General features: G+C 37.2%; 1 protein-coding gene across 1 annotated transcript in view; it reads left to right on the forward strand.

Annotated features, from left to right (window-relative positions):
- The window catches only part of LOC124594571 (zinc metalloproteinase nas-14-like), an 83,676-nt gene that overhangs the window by 18,340 nt on the left and 50,014 nt on the right, over nucleotides 1–15,322 (forward strand). Inside the window, exon 2 of the mRNA XM_047132945.1 lies at nucleotides 5,454–5,630. Coding sequence (XP_046988901.1) covers nucleotides 5,454–5,630 — 177 coding nt within the window. The remainder of the gene's footprint in view (nucleotides 1–5,453; nucleotides 5,631–15,322) is intronic.

The following is a 15,322-nucleotide window of genomic DNA, read 5'->3' on the forward strand; positions in this document are numbered from 1 at the left end:
TCATTTCAGATGAGCCATAGTTTCTACTTGTAAATGAATCCCTCACCCATTTATGTGGAATCTTTTTTTTGCAAATAGCACTTGCAACCTACGTCCTCAATTATTTGCTTGACGTATTCCAATCTCTGTCTTCCTCTACAGTTTTTGCCCTCTACAGCTCCCTCTAGTACCATGGAAGTCATTCCCTCATGTCTTAGCAGATGACCTATCATCCTGACCCTCCTCCTTATCAGTGTTTTCCACATATTCCTGTCCTCTCCGATTCTGCGTAGAACCTCCTCATTCCTTACCTTATCAGTCCACCTAATTTTCAACATTCGTCTATAGCACCACATCTCAAATGCTTTGATTCTCTTCTGTTCCGGTTTTCCCACAGTCCATGTTTCACTACCATACAATGCTGTACTCCAGACATACATACTCAGAAATTTCTTCCTCAAATTAAGGCCGGTATTTGATATTAGTAGACTTCTCTTGGCCAGAAATGCCTTTTTTGCCATAGCGAGTCTGCTTTTGATGTCCTGCTTGCTCCGTCCGTCATTGGTTATTTTACTGCCTAGGTAGCAGAATTCCTTAACTTCATTGACTTCGTGACCATCAATCCTGATGTTAAGTTTCTCGCTGTTCTCATTTCTACTACTTCTCATTACCTTCGTCTTTCTCCGGTTTACTCTCAAACCATACTGTGTACTCATTAGACTGTTCATTCCGTTCAGCAGATCATTTAATTCTTCTTCACTTTCACTCAGGATAGCAATGTCATCAGCGAATCATATCATTGATATCCTTTCACCTTGTATTTTAATTCTACTCCTGAACCTTTCTTTTATTTCCATCATTGCTTCCTCGATATACAGATTGAAAAGTAGGGGCGAAAGGCTACAGCCTTGTCTTACACCCTTCTTAATACGAGCACTTCGTTCTTGATCGTCCACTCTTATTATTCCCTCTTACATATTGTATATGACCCGTCTCTCCCTATAGCTTACCCCTACTTTTTTCAGAATCTCGAACAGCTTGCACCATTTTATATTGTCGAACGCTTTTTCTAGGTCGACAAATCCTATGAAAGTGTCTTGATTTTTCTTTAGCCTAGCTTCCATTATTACCCATAACGTCAGAATTGCCTCTCTCGTCCCTTTACTTTTCCTAAAGCCAAACTGATCGTCACCTAGCGCATTCTCAATTTTCTTATCCATTCTTCTGTATGTTATGCTTGTAAGCAGCTTCGATGCATGAGCTGTTAAGCTGATTGTGCGATAATTCTCGCACTTGTCAGCTCTTGCCGTCTTCGGAATTGTGTGGATGATGCTTTTCCGAAAGTCAGATGGTATATCGCCAGACTCATATATTCTACACACCAACGTGAATAGTCATTTTGTTGCCACTTCCCCCAATGATTTTAGAAATTCTGATGGAATGTTATCTATCCCTTCTACCTTATTTGACCGTAGGTCCCCCAAAGCTCTTTTAAATTCCGATTCAAATACTGGATCCCCCATCTCTTCTAAATCAACTCCTGTTTCTTCTCCTATCACATCAGACAAATCTTCACCCTCATAGAGGCTTTCAATGTATTCTTTCCACCTATCTGCTCTCTCCTCTGCATTTAACAGTGGAAATCCCGTTGCACTCTTAATGTTACCACCGTTGCTTTTAATGTCACCAAAGGTTGTTTTGACTTTCCTGTATGCTGAGTCTGTCCTTCTGACAATCATATCTTTTTCAATGTCTTCACATTTTTCCTGCAGCCATTTCGTCTTAGCTTCCCTCCACTTCCTATTTATTTCATTCCTCAGCGACTTGTATTTCTGTATTCCTAATTTTCCCGGAACATGTTTGTACTTCCTCCTTTCATCAATCAACTGAAGTATTTCTTCTGTTACCCATGGTTTCTTTGCAGCTACCTTCTTTTTACCTATGTTTTCCTTCCCAACATCTGTGATGGCCCTTTTTAGAGATGTCCATTCCTCTTCAACTGTACTGCCTACTGCGCTATTCCTTATTGCTGTAACTGTAGCATTAGAGAACTTCAAACGTATCCCGTCATTCCTTAGTACTTCCGTATCCCACTTCTTTGCATATTGATTCTTCCTGACTAATGTCTTGAACTTCAGCCTACTCTTCATCACTACTATATTGTGATCTGAGTCTATATCTGCTCCTGGGTACGCCTTACAATCCAGTATCTGATTTCGGAATCTCTGTCTGACCATGATGTAATCTAATTGAAATCTTCCCATATCTCCCAGCCTTTTCCAAGTATACCTCCTCCTCTTGTGATTCTTGAACAGGGTATTCGCTATTACTAGCTGAAACTTGTTACAGAACTCAATTAGTCTTTCTCCTCTTTCATTCCTTGTCCCAAGCCCATATTCTCCTGTAACCTTTTCTTCTACTCCTTCCCCTACAACTGCATTCCAGTCGCCCATGACTATTAGATTTTCGTCCCCCTTTACATACTGCATTACCCTTTCAATATCCTCATACACTTTCTCTATCTGTTCATCTTCAGCTTGCAACGTCGGCATGTATACCTGAACTATCGTTGTCGGTGTTGGTCTGCTGTCGATTCTGATTAGAACAACCCGGTCACTGAACTGTTCACAGTAACACACCGTCTGCCCTACCTTCCTATTCATAACAAACCCTACACCTGTTATACCATTTTCTGCTGCTGTTGATATTACCCAATACTCATCTGACCAGAAATCCTTGTCTTCCTTCCACTTCATTTCACTGACCCCTACTATATCTAGATTGATCCTTTGCATTTCCCTTTTCAGATTTTCTAGTTTCCCTACCACGTTCAAGCTTCTGACATTCCATGCCCCGACTTGTAGAATGTTATCCTTTCGTTGATTATTCAATCTTTTTCTCATGGTAACCTCCCCCTTGGCAGTCCCCTCCCGGAGATCCGAATGGGGGACTATTCCGGAATCTTTTGCCAATGGAGAGATCATCATGACACTTCTTCAAATACAGGCCACATGTCCTGTAGATACACGTTACGTGGAATCTTATAATATGCAATAACCAGACATATTATAGCAGTCAGGTGTGTGATAAGTCACACTAACTGTATGTATGATGTTGTTGTACTAGCATATCCATTTACATTTACCTTAAATTCATCCACTTGTCCAAAGCAGTCAACTTTGAATAAATTCTGTTAATTATTGTCATTACATATAATCTTTATCTTTCTATATTTGTTATTGACTTGTCCTACATTTTTACAAGTTGTTGCATGACCAAAGCAGAATAAATAAATAAATGTCACAGTGTGGTAGTTTCTGTATTAATATGTTCTGTTTTACACAGTCAAGAGCTTTAGTGAGATCACATAAAATCCCTACAGGATGCCTTCTACAGTTCAGTTCATCTACAATTTCTTTTGTGAGGCTAAATGTAGTTCCCTCTGAGGAGAGCACTTTCCAAAAGCTGAACTGGAAAGTTTTCAGTGAGCCATTTTGTGTTAGGTGATCACATAGCTCGTTGTAGACTACCATCTCAAACATTTTTCAAATAACTGGCAACAGAGAGATAGACCAATAGTGTGATATTACAGGTCTCTCCCCATCTCTGCGTATTGGCACAACTGTAGCATGTATTAATCTGTAAGAAAATCCCCCAGTTTCCATAGACCGGTTCACAAATAGCACAATGTGTTGCTCATTAGGAGATCAAATTACAGTGCTCTGGTTGTCATTCCATTTTACCCAAGAGCTGGTGTTTTCAGCTATCTGACAATTCTTTTAACCTCATTTGGTGTTGTGGAGTTGCAGTGTTATTACTGGTGTATGTGGGTAAAATTAAGTAGTTTTATGGCTTCTGCGGGAGGATGAGTGTTTTGTGTTCCTACTGCTAGGAAAACTTTATTGAATTCGGAAGCTGCACTTTTCAGATTGTTATGGTTTGCCTAATTTTTTGTGAAGTCTGCTTCTCCTGACTGTTCTAATTTTCTGCCCCTGTTTGTTTCAGATTTTCCATGTGGTTTTTGTTTTATTGTTTGATCTGTTAATTGACTGTGCACATCAATCTTTCCAACTGCTTACATTTGATTTGGTTTTGATTATTCTCTGGGGGAAGCTAGCTTTAAAGTGTTTGAGAAACAGGTTTAAGTTAAATTTCTTATATAAATTGTTCCCCTCTTTGTCCATGGTGCAGCAACTGTGATATATTTTCATTAGGGAAAAACATTCTAGGTTGCAAAAACAGTATACAGTTTATAGATATGTTTCACCTTTTTGAAGCCTCTTCAAAAATCATACAGGACCTGCAAGTAATGCATTAGTCATAAGCAGTCAAAATTTTGATATGCACCTTCAGCAAAGACATGCAGCTATGCTTAGAAAGGGTCACACTTCCAATCTTGACACAAACACTGGTATATAAATCATAGTGGCTGGGAACACAATACAGCGTGTGCACACATTACTCATAGTGTCTTCGCGGCAGACTTCTTCCACTAGTTCCTATTGTAGATTATTTCTAAACATGATGCTGGCTTTGTTGTTTATTATTCTAACATGCACAACTTGAGTTGTTGCTGAGTTTTACGATTGCTATTTGACCAACATACCAATTTGGCTGCAGTGCCAGAACAATGCACACATGCAATGCATGTGTATATGTGTTTTGTTTGCTTGTTAGCTCTGAAGGAGGACATTGTTTGAAAATCTAACTGCGAGTTCAGTTTTGTTTATGCATCTCTTCATGGCTCACCTGTATGGCAGGTGGTAATCTTTATTCTTTCCCTTGTTTGTACTGCATCTACAAGTTTTCATTATCACATTTAGGATGGTATTATCCTCACTTTTTTAAAATGGATGACACACAAAAAAGTGTTATTACCATCCTGCCCAACAACAAAGTATTTACGCAGCAGTCATCACAAATCACTAATGGTTCTGATCTTCAGCCATACCCATATTTCCTATTTGAAAATTATTTTCTAGACACATACTTTGATAGCTGTCATGCAGATGTGAGATCATTTATAGATATTTCCTGGCATAGCATTTTCTCTTGTATACATCAAAGTTCATCTGTTACCAAAAATTAACATCCTCATTTTTGTTTGATTACATTTTACGAACTATTGCTGAGTCACTGTATCTTGTAATCTGTAGAGAAATAAAATATAAGAAGACTGTCACAATTTCATGTGCATGAAAAAAATTAAGACAATAATCTCTGCTTTAGCATGAGATCAAGTTATAGAAACTGTATTCCTTTGATTTACTTCTCTATGAAATGAATTAAATAGGTATTAATCCAGCTTATGAATGAGTTGATCAGTCATTTCTCATGTTAGAGTATTTTTTGTTTTGATACAAGTAGACAGTAAGAATGATGATATATTTCTCCTACGTTAGTTCACTTCACATACAGCTACTACTACGTATCCATATTATTTAATATCAATGATATTTTTTAATTTATTTCAGGTGCAGACCTGTCATCATGGTCACCAGATAATGAAGAAAATCCCTGGGAAGCAAGTGGGCTGCTCGAAGGTGATATCATGATAGCAAAGGTAGATGATTTGAGAAATGTCATTCGGGATGAAGACAAATACTGGCCCAATGGAGTTGTTCCATACTATATAGCCAAAGACCACTTTTGTAAGTAAGCAAAATTTCTGTCAATTTGTATACACTACATCTATAAACACATCAGCACAATGTGCTGTAGGATGTATGGACTACTTTCTAACCAATGAATACATACAATGTGAAGTGGGTGATTATTACAAATCATAAGAAATTTTTCTCTTCTTCTTTCAGTAGTTGAGAGGCAAATGAATGGGCATTTATGCTTTATGTGATTGATTCAAAGAAACTATGATCCAGTTAGCTACAAGAATGAATACATATAATATATGTAAATTATGTTTTAAGCTTCTCAAAGCTCCTACAAGAAGCAGTCAAACGTCAGATTCGGAAATCAATGTTTCTAACACTTCAGATTAAAGTGACAGCAAATCACACAGCACATGTGATACTGACTGATTGCCATCTACAAACTAATATAAATGTTATAGTACATCTCAGTAACACATGACATTGTCTTCTACATGACCAAAGTCTGGAAATTGTTGTATGTTGTGGTTGCTGGCATGACTTAGTCAACTGGATAGGTCAATGTAGTTAGGAATCCACAATGTGTGTATGATGTCTTGGGGGGACATATATGATCACCAGTTTAGAATGTGCTAGAGCTATTTATCTATCAAAGAATGAAAAGTATATAATTAATATGCATCCATAACACTTCTTTGAGGATAAAAAAGCTGAACATTACAACAAGGACCAAACAAAATTTTAATTCATATTTGTTTAACATGAGGCATCAGGTGTGCAGAATTGGATTGAGGGAAGGAGAGGCAGCTGGTGCACAAGATAGGAATATGACAATGTACAGGATGCCTGTGAGTTCATGCAACACACAATGACAATGATATGGAGTGATGGACTGGAAGTGGGGGACAGGACAGGCTAAGGGGAAAGTGTTGGGTAGAGGATGTTGGTGCAGTGGGTCAGTGGAGATTGTGGTCAGGAGGAATACAGGAGTGAAGAATGTATTGCAAGGACAGTTTCCATCCTTGGATTCCATATTTTCAGTGGCAAGAATTCCCTTGCTCAGTATGCTGAAGGCATCACAAAGGCTTTCATAGACAGTCATTATCTCTCAAAATCCTGCAAATAGATTTCTTGTGCCATATCCTCACACACCCCTAACCCTCCCATCCGTTCCAGAAAAACAGCTGCAGAGGAACACCTTCTTGTCTCCCAATATCATCCTGGGCTGGAGCAACTGAACCATGTCCTGACTATCCATGATCATACCCAGAAATGAGGTACATCCTATCCCTGATCTGTCCCATGCTCCTACAGCAGAATTCTGTGACCCACCCACCCTACACAGCAGCCTGGTCCCTGTCTCACTCATATTCTCAAGTCCTTGTCACAGAGATCATACACCTGTGGATGATCCAGATGCAAGACCTTCCCTATTCATCTACCAGGACATCCTACTCTAGTCCTGTCACATCAGACACAGGCCCACCTGGAAAAATAGCAATGCCATATACCAGCTCTGCTGCAATTTCTACACAGCATTTTATATTGGCACAACCACCAACCAACAGAATGAATGTCCACTATCAAACTGTGGCCAGTACAAGAGTTGACCACCCCTTTCTCTGCCCTGTTACCCTCTCCCAGTCTAAATCTCCATCATCATCACCACCACCACAATCATGTACTGCACATCTGTTGCCTCCTTCCAAGCTGACAGTTACCCCTCCCTAATCCCTTCTCCCACTTCCTACTCTATTTCTCCCTCCACCCACCTCAGCGTATACAACCCCTCACCATATTGTACCTGCCAAACTTCAGTCTCAGCATTATATGTTCAACTGAAAAGCTAGCAAAGTTTTCATTCTTTTTTGTGTGCATGTTGATAACTTAACTCTGCTACTATTCAGTGAGTAATCTCCTTTACTACTGAATCATTTACATTGTGCCAGGACTTCCCTTATCATATTTATGAATATGTTGTTTTCTAGATTCACTGTATCTAAAAGCAGAGAAATTTAGATTTTATAAAATATAAATAGGGGGTAAAATTTGGTTACAGGAACAGTGAGACACACTTGGAAATAAGTCATATCACAAAATAACTGTAGGCACTAACAGTACACAAGGCAATGAAGTACAAGAGTAGATGGAAGATCAGACTGTAATGACACATAATTAATTAGCTTGCTAGAGATGGAGCAAAGCTTTAAGTGGGACAAGGACAAACAACCACATTAATTAAGTCATGGTTACAGCACATTGCAAGTTTACTGACTGCCAGGCATTTCAAAACTACAATTTCTCTAAGAAAGAGACAGCTCATAAAAATTCTGACTCCAGTTGTACTGGAATAGTAAATGAATGTTACGAACACACGTATACCCACTTCTTAATAGGAGACATATTCTCCAGTGAACACTGTAGATAATTATCACTTTCTTACTACTACTATCATTATTAGCTAAACATTGCCTCAGAACTTCTAAACTTGTTAGGAGAAGCATCAAGTAAATGAGCATTCAAGTTTGTGTGTTGAATCTGTGACACAGGGGACTGAAGTAATGTGCACACATTTGAAAGCTGAGTGCATTAGCAGCGTGTTGTCATCCATAAGAGTGTGCCATGAAAGGGCAATCATGTGAACTTCCGAAAGAGCCCATGAGTGCCTTTTTAAACCCTGCCGCACTATGTTTGCACTCAGTTATCATGTTATTACTGCTTGCATACATTTGCCTTATCTTCTTATCTTCAGCGTATATTATGATGATTAGCATGCATGCCACTGTCTATTAAAGTCATACTAACATTCTTAGTTGTGTGTGTGTCCAAGTTACAACAGAGACATACCAGCAAGAAGATCATCAACCACACAATACCAAAAATAGCAAGGACAGATAAATCAGCTTGACAGCTCATACATCGAAGTTGTGGCTAGAATAACATACAGTGGAATGGAAATGAAAATTAAGGACTTATTACATGAAAATAAATTTGGCTTTAGAAATCATAAAGATACTAGAGGGGCAGTTCTGGTATTACACTTGATAATGGAAGCAAGATTCATCAGAAATCTAGACAATCTCATAGGATTCATTGGCCCAGAAAAAATATTACCTAACATAAACTTCATGGACGTATGTTCCAACTATGCAACTAATTGAAGACAGTTTGTTTATTGCCATATGCTTTTCGATTCTTTTATTTTTGAAGCATCTTCAGTAGCCAGTAACACATGTTTCTTTTTATACATATAATAAATGAATTATGTTGTAGTTACAATATATTGCTATGTCAAATTTTGTAACAATATAGTGTAACTACCACATAATACACTTATTATATATATAAAAAGAAACATGTATTACAGGCCACTGAAGATGCATCACAAATAAAAGAAGCAAAATGCATTTGACAATAAATAAACTGCCTTCAATTAGTTGCTTAGACAGGACATACCTCCATGAATTTTAAAGCAACTAAGGAAAGACAGAAAACAGAAAAAATGACAATAACATAAAGTGTTGCAAAGTGTTTGAAATCCATGGGAAAAAGGTATATGTCTGTGCCTTAAGAAATAATGGTAATGTATAATACAGTCATATAGTAAAAGGGAAAAATACAAATGGACAAGTTACAGAGAAATAATCTGATTAAATACAGCATAGGTCAGGGACAAAATCTTTCTCCTCTATTTTCACCCTTTATATCAAAGAAGTAATGAAAAGATTAAAAACAAATCGAGACATAGGATTAACTACCAGGGTGAAAGGAAACCAATTATAAAATTCACTGATGACATTGATATCCTCTACAAAGCTGAGAAAAAATTTATGGGATCTGCTGAATGGAATGAACAGGTTGTTGACCACTTAATATGAAAGAAAAAGGTTAATGACAAGCAGAAGTAGTAGACAAAGTGAAGAAAATCTGCTACCACAGGAGCAAAATGATGCATTGACATAAGATGCCGACTAGTGCAACATAATAAAGTCCATTAGTATCAAACACAGCCTTTAATTTGGCAAATAAATTTCAGAGAATGTAGGTCTGGAACACATCATCATAATTGTTGTTGTTCTTGTTCTTGTCATCTTCAGCCCAAAGGCTGCCTATCTTGTGCTAGCCTCTTCGTCTCAGCATAGCTGCTGCATCTACATGCACTTTAACCCACTTCCTGTAGTCAAGACTAGGTCTCCTTCTGCAGTGTTTACCTCCCACACTACCATCCATCCCAGACTGCCCCCTGTAACCAAATCGAGTATTCCTATTAACAGATACTTCATTTTACACAAGCTGTGTCATAATGCTCTTTTGTCCTCACTTTGATTCAGTACTTATTCGTTAGTTATCTGACCTATCCATTTAATCTTCAACAGCCTTTACTAACATTTTCAAAGCTTCTGTTCTCTTCTTGTCTATTTTACTTATCATCTATATTTCATATCCATTTAAGGCTGCCCTCCAGAAAAATACATTCAGAAAAGACTCCTATTACTTAAATTAATATTGGGTATTAGCACATTTCTCTTTTTCAAAAACACTTTTCTTGGTATTGCCAGTCTGCAAATCCCAAATAGCAAAGCTCTTCTACAACTTGTTGTGTCTCATTTCCTAATCTAATCGTCTCAGAATTTTCCTACATTTCATTACCCTGAAGCACTTTTGTTGACCATCTTATAAAGTGTTTTCAAGGCACTATCCTTTCTTTTCATCTGATCTTGTAAGACCACTGCTATCTCCGATAGCATTACAATGTCACCAGCAAACTTTTTGTAACATCTCCCTCAACTTCAGAACTATTACCAAATTTCCCTTTGGTTTCTTTGTTGCTTGCTCCATGTGCAGACTGAATTATAGGTTGGAGAGGCTACACCCCTGTTTCACTCCCCTCTCAACTATTGTCTCCCTTTGATGTCCTTCCATTCTTATAACTGAAATCCAGTTTCTGTACCAGCAGTAGATAACATTTCACTCCTTGTATTTTGTCCCTACTACATTCAGAATTTCAGTCAACATTATCAAAAACTTGCTCTAAATGCACAGTTGCTTCATCTGTCTTCATTCTATCTTCTAAGACATGTCAGATGGTCAGTGCAAACTATCCCTCATGTTCCTACATTGCCCTGCAACCCAAACTTACTTTCTTCAAGGTTAGCATCTACGAGTCCACAGTATTGTATAATGTGAATTATGGTCTTCTGGAAAACTGGAAAAGAAGAAAACTGTCATTTTACATGCAGTCTTACAGAAGGATGATGAAAATTTAATATATCAATAAGAAAAGAAATAAGATTATCCATGAAATTGGGTAGGAAAGAGATACTGCCAAAACACGAACTAGAAGATGGGACAGCATGATAGACAACATGTAAAGAGACCACAGAACTACTAGAGAAGTACTACAGAAATCCACTGAGGACAAAAACTGTAGGGGAAGCCAGAAAATGGAATATATGCAACAAAAAATGGAGGAATCCTAGTAGTCCTACATGTGCTACTCTGAGATGGAGAGATTGCACAAGAAAGAAAATCATGGTAGGCAACATTGAATCAGTCAGAAGTTGATGAACACCTTCCCTTACTGTCCCTTTGTTAAAAAGAACATAAAACAGCACACCATGGCGGCAACAACATATCAAAATAATAATAGGTAATCATTCATCTACAGATATATGATGTGTAGCACATAGGAACATCATAAAGATCAGAAAATCACATTAGTCTTAGGGTTTCAATCTTCTAGTTTTTGTACATACAATGACCTTTGTTCATGATTTGACTTCTCCCTATGATGTGGAATAAGTCAGTTTTACAATTATACCACAGTTTCTCTGTGGAAAACATGACAAAACCTGCATACAGCGATTTATAGATAACTAATCTCTCTTCCTCTCTTGGTTTGCTTTGGCTTTTACATACAGCAGCAATTTATATTTAACTATATTCATTCTGTCTCTCTACCCCCCCCCCCCCCCCCCCCGCCCCCACCCCCACCCTCCACCCCGTCTGATTTCAGTTTTCTGACTTCTTACTATTAATACTTTATTTAGAATTTTTTCTTACATATTCAAACTATTTATTACCAACTTACTGAAGACGCAAAATAGACAAACAAAATTACAATAAAAGATTCCCAACAAGTAAATATGATTCAGTTTTGGGCATACACACATTTCAGTAATGCATACACACATTTCAGTAATTTATTACAATAAAATAGATTAATAACAGCACTGAGGTTAGCATATAGCTCAGATAGTAACACAAGTGCTACAATTTTTCTACTGAAGTTAATATAGTAGGCTCTCAAAGTTTAATCCCATTCCTTATGTATGAGTTGAAATCCAAGTAAGCATTAAAAATTTTTTTTTTTTTATCATTGTGAGAACTTTCAATGTTTCTAAATTTATATATTTGTTTCAATCTGTGAACAAAGCAACAATAATTAATTATTACTTAAACATTCTCTCTACACATGCACTGAAACTCAAATTTAACAGGAAGTCAACCAACCATTGTGAAAAATGTCTAAAAGTTTCCTGTGTCATTTCATTGACACTAACAGCTAATTTGTTCTCAGTACAATGATATGTCTTCATAACACTTACTCACACAAGAATCTGTTTTTGTCATTTGTTATTTTGTAATGGTGATGAGCTTTAATATTGATATAGTTTAAAACAATGTACATAAGGCCATTAAAGGAAAATTACTGAAAGCTACTGTCACTAAAACTACATAAGTCTAATTTGTATTTTATTACACCATGTAACAATAGCTGTTGAGCAAGCAGTTGATAAGAGTAGTTACAACCACTACAAACATCAATATGATGATGATGATGATGATGATGATGTTTGGTTTGTGGGGTGCTCAACTGCACGGTTATCAACGCCCGTACAAATTCCCAACCTTTGCACAGCCCAATCTCACTACTTTCATGAATGATGATGAAATGATGAAGACAACACAAACACCCAGTCATCTCGAGGCAGGTGAAAGTCCCTGGCCCCTCCGGGAATCGAACCCGGGACCCCGTGCTCCGGAAGCGAGAACGCGACTGCGAGACCACAAGCTGTGGACCCAAACAACAATAGAAGCACAATCTCACAAGCAGTCACATAAGTCTTAGAACAAATGAGAAAAATATTAGTAAGCAGAATAGGAGCAATCTGGCAGAAGTATAAGCAAGTAAATTAGTAGTACTGCAGATCAACTGTGTATAAGAACACCCATGCTGCATAAGGCATGTGAACAACCAAACACAGTGTGATGTAAAATAAAGGAATCCCCACCAATGTAGGTGACAAAACAACAAAACATGCATGGGAAGTAGTAAACAACAACAAACTGTTTCTTGCTGAAGGTGTACTCCTCAAAACACAGGCTGTTATTGATTGTTTGAACAATAAATAACCGCTTGTATGAGTGAAAAATGGCAGGAAACATAAACAGAAAATGTGAGTTTTCTGAAGAAAATCACCACAAGATAGTTTTATTTATGATGACCCGTTCCGTTGATTGAGAAGATTTCTCAAATGGCTCACATCATTCACAGGTATATTCAAAGCTGATTTCATGTAAATTTATAGCAGACCTGTTGAATAGAATCAATTTCCAACTTCTGTAATTGCTGTTTTGCAGAATGTAAAAAAAGCTTAATATTTTCTGTCATAATTTGTCCAACAAAATATTTACTTAATTCATCATTTAAGTACAGATAATATTGACATGTGGAATAATGAGGTCTACTGCCAGCTGTTTGTGTCACTCTGGCACAATATTTTGACCACGTAACTCGTTGCCTTCTTAAGGTGCTACCTGAGACTACCTTCTCAGGTAGCACCCGAAGAAGGTAACGAGTTACATGGCTGAAATATTGTGCCAGAGCGACACAAACATCCGGCAGTAGACCCAATTATTCCACATGTCAAGATCTCACCGGGAAAGCCTGAAGAGTTACACAGATAATATTGTCAGAAAATACCTAACTAACTTGAAAGGAATTGGTATTTAGTAAAGAAGAAAGGATTTCCGAAAAAAAATTCTTCAGCGTAACATGGCACTTGTTATCAGAGAGAACAAAATATTTTAAAGATTGAAGTATATTAATAACAGTTTAATGAGCCAGTAAGGCATATAATTATCTGATTTTACAAGTGCATTTTGTTTATGCAAATTAAAAAGCTAATTTTAATTTCCCAAAACATTCGACATAAATGTGGGAAATGTTGGTAGATTTCCACTAGGCCTATTAGCAGCTCTATAGCAATGGGGCAGCAGTCTGCTGTCATTTGAACAGCATTTTGCAAGCAACCTTTAGCATTGCACCTTAGTGATTTATAAGAAAGAGTGTGAATTTTCCATTTCTTCTAACCATAATTGATATTTGTGAGTTGAAATTGCTACTACTGTTCTGTTAATATTAAATCTCTCCAGAATATCTAAGACAAAAGAAATCAAATGGTCAAACTAAAGAGAAAAGGAATCAGTTTGAAACATGTGTAGCTGGAAAAACTGTTCATTACTTAAATAAATAGTGTTTCCCCTTGAATAGTTATTCCATAGCAAATAACAGTTGCAGTAGTTCATTTTAATTTTAACAGCATGAAAACTTTTGGTTAAATAGTGTTTTAATTGTATTGCTGTCTACCTCTGTAGCTGATAAGGAGACATTCGGTCTATTAATCATGGCTTTTGATGAAACTAGATATGTTACAGAGGGATCTGACCTGAGTATCTGGCTACTGGATTTTCATGCAACAGCCCATATTTTCTGAGAAAATCTATGTTGAAGTTTTATAACTAATTTATATACCTGTAATGTTAGCCATATTCTGAGCAATGTAGTGTAGCATAGTAGCTAAGGTTCAAGTCTACCATGCTGGTAGTAAGGATTCAAATCACACGTGAACATTTTTTTTAATTTCATCATCCAGAAAATCATTAAATATCATAGGTCACGTCTGTGAGGGTGAGTGGACAGCAAGAGTTGAGGTCATGTATAGGAGATTCAGGAAGCAAACATTGTCCAACATTTAGAATTTTATCTACCAACCACTAACAGAATATACATTTGAAAAAAGTATGATGTAGTGATTGATTTATTAACAAAATTACTGTGGTGAAAACGAGTATTTTTTAATAATTTTGCATGACGTACAAAAGAAAGCATATACTGGTATGATTTAAACCCTTACCACCAGTATGGTGAATCCTAGCTGCTGTGCTATACTACCTTACTTGACACATGGCTAACATTACTGGTGTGGAAAGCATGCATAAAACTTCACATCAGTTTTCTCAAAAAAATGTGGGCTGCCCTGGAGAGCTTCCTGCCTATGGCTCACCAAAATTCACAGTTAACAGGCCTGAGGGTCCCTTCACAGCTAAAGACATAGACACAGACAGTAATACAATTAAAACATTATCTATCAAACGTTTTCATGTTGTCAGGCTAAAATAAAATGAAACACCACAACAGCTGCTCCCTGTGGAGTAGCTAACCAATGGGAAACATAATTTATTTCATTAATTATCCGTTTTCTCAGCTACATGTATATCGAACTGATGCCTTAGACCATCAAAATCTGGGTTTAATATATCTAATGGTACCCTTGTGAGTGGTCAGTGCTTCTGAATATAGTTTGAAAGTTCTGGTAGGATGTAAATTATTTAGCTGTAAACATTACCCCTTACCAAACAGCAGAAGCAACGAGTAGTTAACAGGCAAA

The sequence above is a fragment of the Schistocerca americana genome, chromosome 1 (genome assembly GCF_021461395.2).
Source record: "Schistocerca americana isolate TAMUIC-IGC-003095 chromosome 1, iqSchAmer2.1, whole genome shotgun sequence".
In the NCBI taxonomy this organism is placed as follows: domain Eukaryota; kingdom Metazoa; phylum Arthropoda; class Insecta; order Orthoptera; family Acrididae; genus Schistocerca; species Schistocerca americana.